The 19,541-nt window shown below is 40.5% G+C and overlaps 1 protein-coding gene across 1 annotated transcript in view; it reads right to left on the bottom strand.

The window, feature by feature from the left end:
- Positions 1–18,712, bottom strand: part of nek9 (NIMA related kinase 9) — a 30,430-nt gene extending 11,718 nt beyond the window's left edge. Inside the window, exons 1-16 of the mRNA XM_084393343.1 lie at positions 18,297–18,712; positions 17,049–17,226; positions 16,541–16,596; positions 16,362–16,432; positions 15,378–15,483; positions 13,780–13,911; positions 13,590–13,700; positions 13,438–13,502; positions 12,492–12,542; positions 12,101–12,293; positions 10,337–10,481; positions 6,693–6,893; positions 3,392–3,438; positions 2,555–2,716; positions 1,291–1,399; positions 864–1,025 (exon numbers count right to left, since the gene is read on the bottom strand). Of these exons, the coding sequence (XP_084249469.1) occupies positions 864–1,025; positions 1,291–1,399; positions 2,555–2,716; positions 3,392–3,438; positions 6,693–6,893; positions 10,337–10,481; positions 12,101–12,293; positions 12,492–12,542; positions 13,438–13,502; positions 13,590–13,700; positions 13,780–13,911; positions 15,378–15,483; positions 16,362–16,432; positions 16,541–16,596; positions 17,049–17,226; positions 18,297–18,482 (1,975 nt within the window). The 5' untranslated portion in view covers positions 18,483–18,712. The remainder of the gene's footprint in view (positions 1–863; positions 1,026–1,290; positions 1,400–2,554; positions 2,717–3,391; positions 3,439–6,692; positions 6,894–10,336; positions 10,482–12,100; positions 12,294–12,491; positions 12,543–13,437; positions 13,503–13,589; positions 13,701–13,779; positions 13,912–15,377; positions 15,484–16,361; positions 16,433–16,540; positions 16,597–17,048; positions 17,227–18,296) is intronic.
- Between the last annotated feature and the right edge of the window lie 829 nt (positions 18,713–19,541).

The raw sequence follows: 19,541 nt of genomic DNA, 5'->3' as shown, positions 1-19,541 counted from the left end.
AACTTTAATAGTACATAATTACTAAAATTATAGTTGGACATTCCAACTTGTTTAATGCTTTTAAACGTGTGATGATGATGATGATGCTTCTTCACTATCTGCTCTAACGCATTAATTTAGATAAAAACACACTACACACACACTACTAACACGCACCACACACACATTACAAACACACTACACAAACGCTACAAACACGCACCACACACACACACACTAAAAACACACTACACAAACACACTACAAACACACTACAAACACACACATTACAAACACACTACACAAACACTACACAGACACTACACAGAGGCTACAGACACACACACACACACACACACCACACACGATACACACACACACACACAGTCACAGACAGTCAGTCACAGACACAGACACGAAACAAGCTATAACACTACACACAAGCTACACACACACACACTAAAAACACACTACACAAACGCTACAAACACACTACAAACACACTACACAAACGCTACAAACACACTACAAACACACTACAAACACACTACAAACACACTACAAACACGCATTACACACACACACATTACAAACACACTACACAAACACTACACAGAGGCTACACAGAGGCTACACAGAGGCTACAGACACACACACACACACAGTCAGTCACAGACACAGACACGAAACAAGCTATAACACTACACACAAGCTACACACACACAGTACACACATACTACACAAACACGCTACACACACATGAAAACACACTATACACACACACACACAATTCCAAAACATGAAATAACATCAAATAAATAGGCTGTCAAAGAAATGAAATGCAAGGACAGTGTGTGTGTGCTCAGCTGATGTGCGGTCCTCACCCTCAGTGGCGGCGATGGTGAAGCCGTCTCCACACGACACCTTACACACCACCTTCCCCCCGAAGGGCCCCACCAGCACCTTCACCCCCTGGTGCTTCTTGAAGTCCTTGACTCCCAGCTGCCCGTACTTATTACAGCCGAAGGTCACCAGACGCCCTCGCTCTGCACAGGCAGGAACATTTACATTCAGTCATTAGCAGACGCCTGTGTCCAAAGCGACTTACAAATGAGGAATACAGCAAGAGTCGTCATGAAGAGGCCAAAACAACACAAGTGCTCAGAATACACAGGCACTGCTTACAGTAGCACAGGCCAGACAAGGAGGACTACAGGAAAAGGTTTGTTTTTCTATGGATAACACCATGAGACTGGGTTACGAGGCGGCGCAGTGAGAGCAGTGTGTGTGTGTGTGTGTGAGCAAACTCACCGTCTATGGCGCCGGTGTGGGCTTTTCCCGGAGAGATGAAGGTGATCTTGAAGCGCGAGAGCAGCCGGACCAGCGAGAGTGTGGTGGTGTACGGGATCCCCTGATAACTCTACACACACACACACACACACACACACACACACACACACACACACACACACACACACAGCTCACAATCACAACACTACATCAACACACTCATTTATCAAAGTCGGGTTTTACATTCTCATTTTTCTGGATCAAATGCAAAGTAACCAAAAAGCATGTCTAATTCATTTAAATCTTAATCAATTTAACAATTTATTATCATCTGGTAACGCTTTACTTGAAGCCCTTATGTATAACGCACTATAAAGGTATTCACTGTATACATTATAATGCATTATATCTTTTCAGAAATAATTGCAACCTAAATTAAAATGCATTATGATATTTGCAGATTCTGAAATTGGTTGTTTATCGTGTTTTAATGTATTATACTTTCTAAAGGTGTGTTCAGTGATTAGATAAGTATTATAACTGTAGTTACAGTAATTCTATAAAGACTATAAAATGCATTATAAGGAGCATTACAAAGCATAATTAATGCATTAAAACACTTTTATAATGCATTATACATAAAGGCTTTAAGTAAAGTTTTACCTAAATGTTTAGAGCCCCGTGAAATACATTTGATTTTTACTCAAATTCTGTTTTATTCCAAATTTTAATGATTTATTTTAATGGTTTAATAATTTTAATGGTTTAATTAGGTTTTAATAATCAAAAAGCATGTTGAATCAACTGAATTGATCAGATTTAACAACTTAATGATATATTACAGCAGGGCCTTATGACTTTTTTCTCCAAAAATTCTATTTTGAGTTTTAATTTTGGGGGATTTATGATTTTCATTCACATATAAACTGATCAATGTTTATATGTGTGAATATAAACCTAAATTAAACCTGTTCATCATATAAAGCGATCTTGGATTCATGTGGATTTGTTTTACTATCTCTTTATAAAACAGAGTTTCAAATGTTACAGATACCTGCTGTTTTTTTATTTTATTTTTAAAAATATTCGATATTATAGTATTTTTATTTGACAGTCCTAGTCCATATTGTCCTAGTCCAAGTGTGCAGCTCTACGTTTGATTTATACATTTAAAATGTCATTTTTAAGACTGTAAAGCGTGATTAAATCTGTGTTTTCCGCCTGGGGTGAATCGTAGGGCTCTACTGATCTCACTAGCAGATCTGCTGAATAATGATGGACATACTTCTCCCGAGTGGTTTTTGATCCCAGTGATGCCTAGATTCAGACCCAGTTTGTTGAGCTCGTTGTTCCCGCAGGCTAAAACCTTCCCAGAATCGGTGAGGAAGAAGGTGCCGTCGCTGCCGCAGAACACAGAGGTGATGATCCCGCCTTTAGGAACCTCCACCTACCGTTAGTCAACACATTAGCCTACAGTGAGCCATACATTCACCACAGCATTTATGAATCTTTGTTAACATTCGGTAATAAAAACAAAACTTTCAGGGTTCGTACAGACACTGTAAAATAAAATTCCAGGACTTTCAAGGACTTTAAGCACTACTTTTGGGGTTTTCAAGGACTACAATCAGAGATTTCACTTATCAAACAATATCTTCATAATCTTTCAAATTCTAAAAAAGGTAAACAGATAAATAAAAATATTCTAATAAAGTGCAACACATGCAATGACTGTGGCAACTTTAACCATTGAAAGGATACTATGACAAAGGATACTTAATTATATTTATATCAGACAGTTGTAACACTAACACTTCATTTAAGTACTTTAAGTACCTTTTCATAAATATGATTGTTTTCAAGGGTTTTCCAAGACTTACATTTCAAAAAGTCGATTTCAAGCACCTTGTACGAACCCTGTTAATTAGTTCACGTCAGCTCAGGTTCATTAAATAATATTACCAGATACAACTCTTGATTTTAATAATGTATTAGTAAATGTTGACGTGAACCTTAACTGAGATTTATAAATACTTGAGGAGTGTTTTTCATTGTTAGATCATGTTAATGAAGGATTCTTGATTCGAGGGCAATGGTGAAACATGAGTGAAGTTTCTCTCACTTGCATTGGAGAGGAGAAATCATCCTCGCAGTCCAAACCCAGTCGACCTGCGGAGGGAAACGCCGTCAGTGTCACTCAACAGCAGTGATGTCACAGGAAGTCAGTGTGGTCATGTGACTCACTCAACAGCAGCAGAGCCCGTCTACGGAGAGCCTGGCCACTCCCTATCAAGTCCTATTGTACCGAATTGTGGTTGTAGTTCCACCAGAGCTCCACTGGGGGCGATCGCCCATGAGTGCAGAATGAATGGGAGTCTATGGAGCTAGACGGCTAAATGTGTCTCTCACCCGATTGCCGTTGAGAAATCTCAGATTTGATTGTAGGTTTTGCAAGTTCAACATGGGTTATAGGTCGAAAGTTGAATGAACGAGTTCTTATGTCCTTTCGATTTCTTACAGGTTGAGTTGTTGTTGCCCATAACACGCTAGCATTCTGCTAATGAACGCTGATTGGTCAGTGAAGGACTGATTACGACCAGAGATACCGCTTGATGGCATCGTGGCATCCGAAGCGGGACCAGAAACAAACAAAACAGAAACTCTTCTAGCACGTGTGTTTACCTGTGTCAGCTGTGTTGTGTGTTTACCTGTGTCAGCTGTGTTGTGTGTTTACCTGTGTCAGCTGTGTTGTGTGTTTACCTGTGTCAGCTGTGTTGTGTGTTTACCTGTGTCAGCTGTGTGTTTACCTGTGTCAGCTGTGTGTGTTTACCTGTGTCAGCTGTGTTGTGTGTTTACCTGTGTCAGCTGTGTTGTGTGTTTGCCTGTGTCAGCTGTGTGTGTTTGCCTGTGTCAGCTGTGTGTTTACCTGTGTCAGCTGTGTGTGTTTACCTGTGTCAGCTGTGTTGTGTGTTTACCTGTGTCAGCTGTGTGTGTTTGCCTGTGTCAGCTGTGTGAGTTTACCTGTGTCAGCTGTGTGTGTTTACCTGTGTCAGCTGTGTGTGTTTACCTGTGTCAGCTGTGTGTGTTTACCTGTGTCAGCTGTGTGTGTTTACCTGTGTCAGCTGTGTGAGTTTACCTGTGTCAGCTGTGTTGTGTGTTTACCTGTGTCAGCTGTGTTGTGTGTTTACCTGTGTCAGCTGTGTTGTGTGTTTACCTGTGTCAGCTGTGTTGTGTGTTTACCTGTGTCAGCTGTGTTGTGTGTTTACCTGTGTCAGCTGTGTTGTGTGTTTGCCTGTGTCAGCTGTGTGTGTTTGCCTGTGTCAGCTGTGTGTTTACCTGTGTCAGCTGTGTTGTGTGTTTACCTGTGTCAGCTGTGTTGTGTGTTTACCTGTGTCAGCTGTGTTGTGTGTTTACCTGTGTCAGCTGTGTTGTGTGTTTGCCTGTGTCAGCTGTGTGTGTTTGCCTGTGTCAGCTGTGTGTTTACCTGTGTCAGCTGTGTGGTGTGTTTACCTGTGTCAGCTGTGTGTTTGCCTGTGTCAGCTGTTGTGTGTTTGCCTGTGTCAGCTGTGTGTTTACCTGTGTCAGCTGTGTGGTGTTTACCTGTGTCAGCTGTGTGTTTGCCTGTGTCAGCTGTTGTGTGTTTGCCTGTGTCAGCTGTTGTGTGTTTACCTGTGTCAGCTGTTGTGTGTTTACCTGTGTCAGCTGTTGTGTGTTTGCCTGTGTCAGCTGTTGTGTTTACCTGTGTCAGCTGTGTGTGTTTACCTGTGTCAGCTGTGTGTTTACCTGTGTCAGCTGTGTGTGTTTACCTGTGTCAGCTGTGTGTGTTTACCTGTGTCAGCTGTGTGTGTCAGCTGTGTGTGTTTACCTGCGTCAGCTGTGTGTGTTTACCTGTGTCAGCTGTGTGTGTTTGCCTGTGTCAGCTGTGTGTGTTTACCTGTGTCAGCTGTGTGTGTTTACCTGCGTCAGCTGTGTGTGTTTACCTGTGTCAGCTGTGTGTGTTTACCTGTGTCAGCTGTGTGTGTTTACCTGCGTCAGCTGTGTGTGTTTACCTGCGTCAGCTGTGTGTGTTTACCTGCGTCAGCTGTGTGTGTTTACCTGTGTCAGCTGTGTGTGTTTGCCTGTGTCAGCTGTGTGTGTTTACCTGTGTCAGCTGTGTGTGTCAGCTGTGTGTGTCAGCTGTGTGTGTCAGCTGTGTGTGTCAGCTGTGTGTGTTTACCTGCGTCAGCTGTGTGTGTTTACCTGCGTCAGCTGTGTGTGTTTACCTGCGTCAGCTGTGTGTGTTTACCTGCGTCAGCTGTGTGTGTTTACCTGCGTCAGCTGTGTGTGTTTACCTGCGTCAGCTGTGTGTGTTTACCTGCGTCAGCTGTGTGTGTTTACCTGCGTCAGCTGTGTGTGTTTACCTGTGTCAGCTGTGTGTGTTTACCTGTCAGCTGTGTGTGTTTACCTGCGTCAGCTGTGTGTGTTTACCTGCGTCAGCTGTATGTGTTTACCTGTGTCAGCTGTGTGTGTTTGCCTGTGTCAGCTGTGTGTGTTTACCTGTGTCAGCTGTGTGTGTCAGCTGTGTGTGTTTACCTGCGTCAGCTGTGTGTGTCAGCTGTGTGTGTCAGCTGTGTGTGTTTACCTGCGTCAGCTGTGTGTGTTTACCTGCGTCAGCTGTGTGTGTTTACCTGTGTCAGCTGTGTGTGTTTACCTGTGTCAGCTGTGTGTGTTTACCTGTGTCAGCTGTGTGTGTTTACCTGTGTCAGCTGTGTGTGTTTACCTGTGTCAGCTGTGTGTGTTTACCTGTGTCAGCTGTGTGTGTTTACCTGTGTCAGCTGTGTTGTCGATGCCTCGAGAGAAAAGAAAGTGCAGAGGCGAAAGCACCAGAGTGACTGAAGGATTGCCGTAAAGCAGTATCTCTGGTTGTACGATGTGTATGACGTCATTGACATTTTAAAGCAAATAAGTGACTCTAAAAAAATCTAACATCCATCAGTGTGTAATTTCTTTGCATCAACTTTCCAATACAACATTCAAATTACTAGACAAAAAATTATATCCTGAGAAAAGTGGATTTTGAGGGGTATAGCACCATAGACCTCCATTCATTCTGCACTCATCCTGTGAGCGCCCTCATGTGGAGCCAGAGTGGAACTGCAACCAGTTCAGAAGCCGGACGTTTACTGAGAGTGGAAGTTCTCCCCTTATTAGACATTAGGCTTGTTCGGCTTGAACCGGCGCTGCACAGACCGATCGGTGAATGACATCAAAGTACCGCGAGAGCGAATAGAAAGTAGACGGCTCCTTACGCTTTTGAATTGCTCTCGCGGTACTTTGATGTCATAAACCGATCGGTCTGTGCAGCGCCGGTTCAAGTCGAACAAGCCTATTCTCTGACAGCAGTGATGTCACAGGAAGTCAGGGAGGTCATGTCACACGCTCACCGTGCTCTCCGCATCCCCAGGAGTAGATGTCCCCGCTCTGGGTCAGCGCCACCACGTGATTGTCCCCGCAGGACACCTGTCTGACGGGCCGCTCCTGGAAGAACTCCAGCAGCACCGGCTCCAGCACCTCCATGCCGTGCTCGTTCTCCACGCCCAGGCAGCCGTAGTAGTCCGAACCGAACATGTACATCTGATCCTCGTCTGGCAGAGGAACGTGAGAGAGCACACACGAGTGTCATTACTGGACAAAGAACCCACGCGAACCACACGCTCCTCCCAGTGTCTCTACAAACAATTCATTTCTATTTTGTATTTGGTCTGATTATATTTAGGCACCTATTGTAATCGTTGGCATTCTTATTACTCTTCCCTTCCTTCCGCTCTGGAAGTCTATGGAAGCCCATAGAACCGCTTGTGGGAAAGTTATGAAAGTCTGGACTGTCACCATAGCAAATTTGGAGTCTCTAACTCAAAAAAAAAAAGCAATAAAAGTCAGGTGTGGGTCATTTTTGATATATTCATAATACATCATATACATAATTCATACATATGAAGTTCTATAACTCCTAAACGAAATGAGATATCACCAAATTTGACACACACATGTATGGGCTCACTCTTAGGAAAGCGGTGGAACTGTGCCGCTTGGTGGCGCTATAATTAAACAAAACGTGAAACTGCAACTAACTACAATACAGCATTCTGACATAAATTGCTATATTTTACAAATGCATTAGTGTATCATTACAAAACTCTGTATGTCGGCACCATGCCCTGAAGGTACTCAAAACGGGGAGTTGGGCAGTGACTTAGTGCCTGACGGAAAAAAGTGAGAGTGAAATACAACTATTTATTACATTTGATGAACGACAAAGGGCAACGGTGTTTGTTTATAAACTGCAGCTCGGAAACGATAACCGGCGTCGCGCGTTAACATGCGCTCAAATGCGCGTGCACGAAATGAAACGCGCACTTTCCAGCAACACATCTGTGGGGACCAGTACAATATGGGTGTGATGGCACTCCTCATTATAGGTGCACATACTTTTAAAACAAGACAAGGATTATCTAGTCCACAAGTCAGTTTAGTTGTGGTGCAGTTCAGCGGGTGGTGGTGGCGCAATGGATAAGACACATGCCTTTGGTGTGAGAGACCCGGGTTCGAATCCACTGTGAGACACCAATGTGTCCCTGAGCAAGACACTTAACCCCTAGTTGCTCCAGAGGCGTGCGACCTCTGACATATATAGCAATTGTAAGTCGCTTTGGATAAAAGCGTCAGCTAAATGAATAAAAATGTAAAAAAAAAAAATGTAAAATGTAAAAATGTAGTTACAACTCTGCAATAAAGCAAGATGGAAAGCAATGTATTGACAATAACTATTGATTTATAGGCTATATTGCATTTAAAATGTTGATTGGCTGGACATACTGGTCAATATGGATGCACATCCCATTAAGTATCAAGTATTGCTTTTATCATTTAAAACACAGTGACATGCTATAGCAAGCCATTTTAGCTTTTATTCATTCACAGGATGCATTTTTTATATCAATAATTACATTTTTACTATTTCAAATGTGAATTCTTGATATTAAGAACGTACTTTTTCTAGTAACAATGTCTATTTCTGATATCAGGAATTACATTTTCAATTATTACTTTTGAAAAGTGAATTTTTGAACTTGTGGTGGCGCTATAGAGTTGGTCCTAGAGACGCCAAAGTTGGTCAGATTACTATTCATTACCATCACTGCAAGTGTGCCAATTTTCATTGTTTTCTCATGTTTTGTTCATAGGGCTGCCATAGACTCCCATTGGGGAGGAATGATAATAAAATAAACAGACAATTACAGTAGATGTTACCGTACTTTATTAAAATAACTGAATATGAAAAGCTGAATGTTCAGCATCATTACTCCAGTCTTCAGTGTCACATGATCCTTCAGAAATCACTCTAATATGAGGATTTGCTGCTCAAGAAACATTTATGATTATTATCAATGTTGAAAACAGTTTTGCTGCTTCACATTTTTGTGGAAACAGTCATACATTTAATTTTTCAGGAATTATTGATGAATAGAGAGTTCAAAAGAACAGCATTCATTTAAAATAGAAATCTTTTGCTACATTATAAATGTCTTTACTGTCACTTTTGATCAATTGAATGCGTCCTAGCTGAATACACTGATTACTTTGTTTTCCTGACCCCAAACCTCTGACAGCAACGGTGGTGTGAGATGTCAGGGAGTGTGTGTTGCGGTGGTCTGAGCTGTCAGGGAGTGTGTGTTGCGGTGGTCTGAGCTGTCAGGGAGTGTGTGTTGCGGTGGTGTGAGCTGTCAGGGAGTGTGTGTTGCGGTGGTGTGAGCTGTCAGGGAGTGTGTGTTGCGGTGGTCTGAGATGTCAGGGAGTGTGTGTCGCGGTGGTCTGAGATGTCAGGGAGTGTGTGTCGCGGTGGTCTGAGATGTCAGGGAGTGTGTGTCGCGGTGGTCTGAGATGTCAGGGAGTGTGTGTCGCGGTGGTCTGAGATGTTAGGGAGTGTGTGTCGCGGTGGTGTGAGCTGTCAGGGAGTGTGTGTTGCGGTGGTCTGAGATGTCAGGGAGTGTGTGTTGCGGTGGTCTGAGATGTCAGGGAGTGTGTGTTGCGGTGGTGTGAGATGTCAGGGAGTGTGTGTTGCGGTGGTCTGAGATGTCAGGGAGTGTGTGTTGCGGTGGTGTGAGCTGTCAGGGAGTGTGTGTTGCGGTGGTCTGAGATGTCAGGGAGTGTGTGTTGCGGTGGTGTGAGCTGTCAGGGAGTGTGTGTTGCGGTGGTCTGAGATGTCAGGGAGTGTGTGTTGCGGTGGTGTGAGCTGTCAGGGAGTGTGTGTCGCGGTGGTCTGAGATGTCAGGGAGTGTGTGTTGCGGTGGTCTGAGATGTCAGGGAGTGTGTGTTGCGGTGGTGTGAGCTGTCAGGGAGTGTGTGTTGCGGTGGTCTGAGATGTCAGGGAGTGTGTGTTGCGGTGGTCTGAGATGTCAGGGAGTGTGTGTTGCGGTGGTGTGAGCTGTCAGGGAGTGTGTGTCGCGGTGGTCTGAGATGTCAGGGAGTGTGTGTCGCGGTGGTCTGAGATGTCAGGGAGTGTGTGTCGCGGTGGTCTGAGATGTCAGGGAGTGTGTGTTGCGGTGGTGTGAGCTGTTAGGGAGTGTGTGTTGCGGTGGTGTGAGCTGTCAGGGAGTGTGTGTTGCGGTGGTCTGAGATGTCAGGGAGTGTGTGTTGCGGTGGTCTGAGATGTCAGGGAGTGTGTGTTGCGGTGGTCTGAGATGTCAGGGAGTGTGTGTCGCGGTGGTGTGAGCTGTCAGGGAGTGTGTGTTGCGGTGGTGTGAGCTGTCAGGGAGTGTGTGTTGCGGTGGTCTGAGATGTCAGGGAGTGTGTGTTGCGGTGGTCTGAGATGTCAGGGAGTGTGTGTTGCGGTGGTGTGAGCTGTCAGGGAGTGTGTGTTGCGGTGGTCTGAGATGTCAGGGAGTGTGTGTTGCGGTGGTGTGAGCTGTCAGGGAGTGTTTGTCGCGGTGGTCTGAGATGTCGGGGAGTGTGTGTTGCGGTGGTCTGAGATGTCGGGGAGTGTGTGTTGCGGTCGTCTGAGATGTCAGGGAGTGTGTGTTGCGCTCACCGGTGACGCAGGCGGTGAAGTCGGCCCCGCAGGACACCTGTCGGATGGCTTTACCCTGCAGACGCTCCACGCGCCGGGGCTGGCGGTACGAGGCCTGGTCTCCGTGACCCAGCTGACCCACCATCTTCGCTCCACCCTGAACGCTCTGCACACACACACACACACCGGTGATCAGATCCCAACACTCTTCATTCCCAGCACTCAAAGGCCGTCAATCTGTGTCTTGGTTTTGCATTTCATTTTCAGATTTTTTTTTTGGTTTGTTTTCATTTTTTATTTTTCATTTATTCTGCTCTGCTTTTTATCTCTATTTTATTTAATTGTTTTCTTTATTTTGAATGAATGGGATCGGGACTCAAACCAGTTTCAGTATCACTGAAATACTATTATAGTTTTAATAAATAGTTTAAATTCTTCTTTTTTTTCAATTGTTAATATGTCTATATAGTTTTATGTTTAGGTATTTTAGTACATTAAGTTAAAATACATGAACTTGCTGGAAAAATAAGACATTTTTACTTAATTTACATTTTATTTCAGTGAACGTTCGTTTTCATTTTTAAATAATTTTTGAATAGTTTTAGTTTACTACAATACCATGAAGTAGGAGTAGATTACTATAACTATAATACTCAGAGATATGTAGTTTCACTTGCTAATAAGCAGCTCAGTAAAAAAAGAAAAAGAGTGTTTAACCCTTAAATGCATTTATGTTTCGTCAATCATTACAGCACATTCATGTCTTTAGCGACCCGGATCTATCGGTATCTAACACGGATCATGAACTCTAACTGACGCAATAGTATTAAACTCACCTGATATTTTACAACGCCATATATAATGTTATGAGATAATGTTAGAAAGAAGTTAAAATAAAATAAAAATTCAATAGAGAAATATGAAAACGAAGTGATACTTTAGTTTGAAACAAACTAAAACCGCCAGTAGGTGGCGTTAAGTCACTGTCTTGAGTGAGTCATTAAGTCACTCATTCACTCAGTAATGAAGCAAGTGACTGTATTTATGAAGGATTTATTGAATCATTGACTCTCACGATTAGTTCAAAGCCACAGATTCGTTCACAAACACAGTGTTGGAGTTCTGCTGTGGCTTTCGTCTGAATTATATTTCGCTGCAAAATAAAGCAAACAATACTGTTTAAAATGTATGTCACTTAATATTAGCTTTTTGTTTGTAGAACTGTTGCATAAAATCAATGTCATATTTGTAATCGAGTGGATATTCGGGAAACAACTGCATTCTCGCTAGTATAACATATGATCAACATTAAAAACAGCTTGTGTCTTAAATCTATGCACAGTCTGTGTCTACACGTGTTCTTCATGCTAGTAAGGGCTAAATCCCGGTATATTGTGGAGAACGGCAGTAATGCAGCATGATTTGATAAGGCATCATATCTGCACACAACAGATCACATGTGCTTGTGCGGATGCAGTGAGTTTTGACAGCAAAAGAGGAGGTCATTTGATTGGATGTCAAGCATTTACGGCATATTACCCGTTAGAAATACATGCTCAGTTTTAATGTTATTCTAAGGTGGGACAGAATTAAATGAACAGCAAAACTCAGCCAAATTTGTTTAATTTTAACCCTAGTCAGTTTGGGAAACTCTAATCAGTACCTCAGGTCCAGTTAATAATGTATTAGATCAGCAGGCATTATGATGAAATGAAGCTCACAGAAATGGACCAGGGTGATTATCAGGGCTGGTTTGTGGGAAGCGCTGGTTTAGAGGATGCTTACGGCCCAAGTGTACAGCTCCTTCTCGACAGTGACCACTGCGAAGTGTGTTTCTCCGGCGCAGACGTGCTGAGCGCTGCTGCCGCCCTTAAACATGTCCAGCTTCTGCGGGGTGAACTTCCCCCCGCCCCAGAAATACACCTCTCTCGAGCGGGTCGTCACCACCGCCACCGACGTCTCCGTCGCCGTGCTCAGCCTGGGGCGACACACACTTACAGTCAATCATTTCACATGAGCAGAGTGACAGAAGCAGTGAAACTGACAAGAGGACAACAGTGTGTGCGTGCTGGGACCCTTCCCAGTTCAGTCTAACGCATAACAAAACACGTGACACACACAGCAGGACTGCCACTGCAGAAAGAGCAAAGGCTGCTGGGAATGAGGCGTCACTCACTTGGGTTTCCTGATGGCGGAGTTCAGCGTCGCAACCCTCTCCTCCAGCTCTCTGAACACACACACACACACACACACACCATCCTCACTCACTGCACAACTCACAGCTCAACACACAATTACATTAAATACTAATTAAAGCAAATAAATATAATATAATATAATTAAAAAAGAATAGAGTAAACAAACAAAAATATAAAAATAAATATAAAAATTATAAATACAATACAAATAAAAAATAAAATAAATTCAATTAAACTAAATGAATACTACAATAAATCAACAAATAAAAAAAGGCAATAAATACAAATTTGTAATAAATTAAATTAAAATAAATTAAATTAAATTATAAACAAAGTAAATGAATGAAATTAATACAAATGTAATGATTAAATATATAAATAAATAAAATATTAAATAAATGTAAAATAAACAAACAAATTAATAAATAAAAACAATAAATAAATAAATAAATAAATAAATAAATAAATATCACCACCTTTGGAAATAAATTACAATTAAAATAAATAAATACAATATAAATAAAAACTGAATAAACAAATACAAAAATAAATTCAAGTCAATTAAACTAAATAAGTAAAATAAAAATAAACAAATACAATAAATAAACAAATAATTACAATAAATAAATAAATTAAATACATTTAAAATGTATGAAATTAATAAAGTATATTAATGAAATTAATTAAAAAATTAGAAATAAATAAAATAATTTAAATACAATTCATATAATTCATATAATAGATAAAATAAAAATGTAAATAAATGTAAAATAAATAGACAAAAAAAAAAAAAAAAAAACTCTTTTACTATTAAACCTTTGGGAATATTAGTAATTACAAGAAACTCCTCAGAAGAGAGTCCCGGATGCGGGGGTACATGTGTGTAAATGATGTGAGAGTGAAGTGTGCGCTGGATCGACTCACGCTCGGACTCGAGAGATCACGGGCCGCTCTAAAATCTGCTCCGCCGTCGGCCTTTTCTCAGGGTCCTTTAACACCGACACACACACACACACATCATGACATCACTACAGGCATGATTGACAGGCACAGTGAGCCGTCACACTTTCAGCTACCTGATCTAAACACTCGTACACCATCTTGATGAGGTCAGACGTGTAGATGTCCGAGTTGATCTCCATCGTCCAGTTGCCCTGCACGATCTTCACACACAGGTTCAGGGCATTCTGGGAAACACATCATCACATGTGGTTGAGTGGTTTCCAGTCTAACGGAGGAGTGTGAGTGAATGTTTCGGGCGATTACCGTGGCCTCAAAGGTCCTGGTGAGGGTCAGCAGCTCGAACAACACACACCCCATGGCCCAGATGTCGGACTTAAAGTTGTACTTGACTCCCTGACACAGCTCAGGAGACATGTAGTATGGAGTCCCGACACACTAGTGGACAGAAGAAGAAGAAGAATAAACGCTTTATATTTTACTATTATGTCCTCATTTATTATTCATTACTGCACTGTTTTTATTCCTGCATTGTCTATTCTAGTTGTGCTATTTATTGACGAAGCTGCTGAGACATACACTCTAGTTTCTAATGTTTTATTGGTTAATGTTCTTATCCTGTGTTTTGACCGGGACCTTAATACTTCATTTTTACTTCATGTAAAGACAATGAAAGACCAAATCTCAAAACTCAAATCTAAGAAAGTTAAAAAATATATATTTCTAGAAAATATGTCTTGTTTTTTATGCACAGAAAGATAAAAAGTCTTATAAAATATATTGCACACTAGACTATAAACCTTAATTAAAGAAAACTGGTGTTCTTCAGTCTTGCCAAGTGAACTATAGCTCGTTCTGAGGCAGATTTGACCAGAAACAAGTGACAGGTATAAAGTGCAAGTTTCTGAACATGTTGTTGTGCTATATTTAAGAATAATATCACCCCTAAAAATTATAATTTGAAGAATCTTAATTAAGAAAGGTCACAAAAATGTGATGTTTTAAGAATTGTCCTCTATTTCAGGTTATTGTGTATCTTAAAATGTTTTAAATAAGCTGAATTTAAGGTTAAATATTCTAGTTAATGCAATCTTATGAAAAGAGCTTATGAAAGAGCTTATGAAAAGTGAAAGCTGCAGTTTTCAGCATGTTTGTCTAGTTTTAAGACCTAACAGTATTTTTAGTGACTGGATTTAAGATCAAATATTCTATTCTACTCTTTAATGCAATTTTCACGATTTATTTATAACTCAACTCTTATGAAAAGTAAAAACTGCAGTTTTCAGCATGTTTGTCTAGAGTTAAGATCCAATAGCATTTATTAGTGACTGGATATTTATGCTATTTTGCTCAAATTTTGCTTGATTTTAGTTCACTTGGCCTATATTAAAGTGCATCATGCTTGTTTCAAGAAGGGCACTGTTTGCAGTGTGGAGAGTCTGGGAAACTCTCATCAGCACCTCAGGTCCAGTTATTTATTTACTTGATAAGCAGCTTGATGGTCATTATAAAGCACACAGAACTGGACCAGGTTATTAATAACTGGGTTATTATTATAGTTCACTAAAACCATAACAAAAAAACATGAAATAAAAGAAACTTTAACTGCAATAAAACAAAATATAAAAAACAAACTTATTTTATTTCAGCTAGTGATCATGGCAACATTTTAATAATAGGCCTAAATTACTTTTTTTTTTTTTTTAAACAACATAAAATTGGAAAATATATAAAATTAAAGTACCTCAATGATAGTAAAATAAGGCACTGTCCTTCACACAGACCTCATGATGTGAGTTATTAGAGTGCAGAGATGCTGTTCAGATCATAAACCAGCTGACCGGACCAATAACCACAATATAATAATATTATAATAATAACCCTGCATGACTGAGCAAACTCACGGTTTCAGCCATGGAATACTGCGAGTCCAACTTCTTGGCCAGCCCATAATCACCCAGCTTGATCAGGTTGGTTTTAGTGAGGAAGATGTTCAGCGTTTTGATGTCCCTTCAAACACAAACACACACACACACACACACACACACACACTATTCACAGAGCCCTGCTGTAATCAACATAATCAACTGATTATAATACAAAGTAGGGCTTTGTGACTAATTGAATTTTAGTTTTGGTTTTGGTTTTGACTTCCAACGACAAATATGAAAACTTTGGAATTTTAGATTCATGCACTCAATCTAAAAGTGACAGCAGCCTAATAAACCTGCTGTGTCGTTCATGTTAATTAAACGACACACAGAAAAATCACTCACTGTTCATGACTGAGTAGCTTTAATAAGAGTCTTTAAGAATAATTATAATCGTAACGCTTATAGTGCGTACACTTCGGGTCTTTATCGACCCGGAACGTCATTCACTGCCCTTAACCTCATTCATCAGTGAAATTTACTCATCAAGAATTCGTCAATCTAGTCATTATAAACAATATAACTAGAAAAATAGAAGAACGTCTTCTTTCTAATTTTTGTTTTTGTTATAAGCGTATAGGGTCGCTAGTACGGAAGAGGATTAGGGCCAAGCAATAAAACCATCTCGAGATTAAAGTCACTACAAGGCGAGATTAAACTCGTTAAATTCCAAGAAAAAAAGTTGAAATACAATGTTGTTCTGTAAATACATTCTATTCAATATGTTCTATATTCTATTCAATATTCTTTTATCAAATTGTCCTCTAGTGGAAGCGTTTGGTACTGCAGCCGAACAACATCACACTGAAAGCTCATTTCTTGAGATATCAACCTCAAATTTTGAACACAACTTGTTTATATTTATAGCTTTGATTTTCTCACAGTTTTAGAGTAAAACATGTTTTTGAAAATATTCATATATAATATCAAATATTTCATATAAATGTGTGTGTTTACCTGTGGAGGACGCCGGCTTTATGAATGTGCGCCACAGCTGCGGTGATCTGATATAAGTACCACACCACCACCTGTGGACAACAGAAGCTCAGGTGTAAAGCAGCTCTGAGCTCAGTGTGTGAGTGTGTGTAGCGTGAACTCATGAGTTCAGTGTGTGAGTGTGTGTAACCGTAACTCACATCCTCTTTAAACAGCGCTCCTTTCTGCTGGTTGATCTTGTCATAAAGGTTTCCACCTGCACACACACACACATTCAGACCGTGTGAGTCACACGAGTCTCTCTAATTGCTCGCGGGGTGTGTGTGAGTGAGAGTGTGCGAGTGAGTGAGTGTGCGAGTGAGGGAGTGTGCGAGTGAGTGAGGGAGTGAGTGTGCGAGAGAGCGAGTGAGTGTGCGAGTGAGCGTGCGAGTGAGTGAGTGTGCGAGTGAGCGTGCGAGTGAGTGAACGAGTGAGTGAGTGAGTGAATGTGCGAGCGAGAGAGTGTGCGAGTGAGAGAGTGTGCGAGTGAGTGTGCGAGTGAGTGAGTGTGCGAGTGAGTGTGCGAGTGAGTGAGTGAATGTGCGAGCGAGAGAGAGTGTGCGAGTGAGCGAGCGAGTGAGCGTGCGAGTGAGCGAGTGAGTGTGCGAGTGAGAGAGTGTGCGAGTGAGTGTGCGAGTAAGTGTGCGAGTGAGTGAGTGTGCGTGGTACCGTTGCAGTACTCCAGCTCGATCAGCAGTGTGTTCTTGTCCAAGAAGTGGTTGAAGTACGCGATGATGTTGTTGTGCTGAAGGATGGAGAGGATGCTGATCTCGTTCATCACATCTCTGCGCTTCTTATCCGAGAGACAGTTCAGGTCGATCTCCTTCCACACCACCAGAGAGTTATCCTGCACAGAACCAGAGAGTTATCCTGCACAGAACCAGCCAAACCAGCCAAACCATCAGGCAGTGACCAAAGACTGAATGGCTCTGCTCTGGTCTTAGTCAGCCTCAAAAACACTTTTATAGAAGTTGGAAATAAAACAAAGACTACAGTAGTACAAGAAAACAATATTTCAGTCTATAAAGTTTACTTATATTTTTTTCTAATAATTAACATTATTTCAAATAAAATGCACAGACCCATTTAAGAAATAGTCATTATCGGTATTGTTAAAATACAAAAAAAAAAGTATCTGTGTCTGTAAAATGCAACCAGTACTAGTATCGTAAAAATGCAACAAAAAGTATAGATGTAAAAAAGCAACAAAAGTATCGGTATCTTTAAAATGCAACAAAAGTATCAGTATCGTTAAAATGCAAAAACAAGTTTAGATATCTTTAAAATGGAACAAAAGTATCAGTATCGTTAAAATGCAAAAAAAAGTATAGATATCGTTAAAATGGAACAAAAGTATAGATATTGTAAAAATGCAACAAAAAGTATCAGTATCGTAAAAAAAAGCAACAAAAGTATCGGCATCATTAAAATGCAACAGAAGTATCAGTATCGTTTAAATGCAACAAAAGAATTGATATCGTTAAAATGTAAAAAAGTATAGATATCGTTAAAATGCAACAAAAGTTTAGATATCGTTAAAATGCAACAAAAGTTTTGATATCGTTAAAATGCAACAAAAGTATCGGTATTGTTAAAATGCAACAAAAGTAGATATATTTCAAATGCAACAAAAGTTTTGATATCGTTAAAATGCAATAAAAGTATAGATATTGGTAAAATTCAACAAAAGTATCTGTATCGTTAAAATGAAACAAAAGTATCAGTATCATTAAAATGTAAGTATCAGTATTGTGTCATATTTCAAAAGTGTGTTATCGCCCCTCCCACAGCTGCTGAGTGGGCGTGGCTAGAATTCCCAAATCGGGGCAGAATTGAGTGACGTGTGCTCTTGATTGCTGCGGAATCGGATCAGATGATAGATATTAATAAATATAACTCCTATTGAGAGCTGCTGACCTCAGTGCGCCTGTAGAGAGTCGCTTCCCCAAAGGCGCCCTTTCCCAGTACTCGAATGGGGATGTAATGCAGCTTCTCCTCTTCTCCAGCGAAAGTTCCAGATGTTGTCGATCTTCCACTGACTGATTCACATCCAGTCTCTGAGTTTAAAGAGCCGTAATGCCTCTCATACTCCTCCAGAGACATCTTACACACACACACACTCACAGTAACGCGTGTTTAATCTGGGCCTGCTTCAGTTCACCTCACAGATCCACTCAAATCACACACATCTGCACTGCTAAACTCGCGCGTAAACACACACACTCTTCGTCTTTAAGTTGCATTAGATTAAACTACTTTCCTCGTGCCCCGTTTCTTCTTTCCCTAACTGAACTACACAACACAAAGTTGCTGTTGGGAGTCATTTCCGATAGGGAATCGATTCATTTGTTTGTTTTGAACAATCACATATATTTATAAAGCGAATCAAATGAATCTTTGAGAGTCGACACAGGAGACAAACAACAAGCGAATCAAGCGATGCAGGAACCGGAAGTGACCCGAATTCACGCTACTCACGGACTTTTATTTCAAAATAGAGCGCCAGCATAATATATATATATATATATATATATATTTATTATTATTATTATTATTATTATAACAAATGTAATAAAAATTAATTGAAATATTTCGATAAATAATAATAAAATAATTTAATTATGTTAAAAAATAATAAAATTCGTCAGAATGTTGGCTTCACAAACTCTTGTCAAGAAAAAAGTTTCAAAGTTGTCTTCAACATCACGTGTAATGGTTGTGATCAATTCAATGCGAACTCATGAATGACTAAATTCAGTTACAGAACACTTTTATTATATATTTATTTCGTGGAGCTGCTATGATTTCTAGTCGCACTCACTCATGTTTGATTGTACAATACCCCTTAGTGGAAGTGGATGACTGGCATTCAAAAGTTATTAAAGTTTAATTCATGTATTTTAATATTTACGTACATGTACATTCATATTTATTATTAATCGGAATGCGTCAATCTTGAAACAATACTTGTTTTGAGCGTGTTTTTGACGTGATGTCCTCCTGTGTCGACGGCTGTACATCAGCTCTGTCCATATGCATTACTGTACTTCATAACCGCTGACGAGTTTCTCATAAACAATCATATTACAGCGAGTAAATGAGCTGTCAGCATATGATCTGATGAGCTGAGACAAACATCACACTTTCTGACAGAGACAATCA

Source organism: Rutilus rutilus (genome assembly GCF_951802725.1).
Source record: "Rutilus rutilus genome assembly, chromosome: 21".
In the NCBI taxonomy this organism is placed as follows: domain Eukaryota; kingdom Metazoa; phylum Chordata; class Actinopteri; order Cypriniformes; family Leuciscidae; genus Rutilus; species Rutilus rutilus.
Note: the sequence above shows the minus strand (reverse complement) of the source record. Positions and strands in the feature narration are given on the sequence as shown.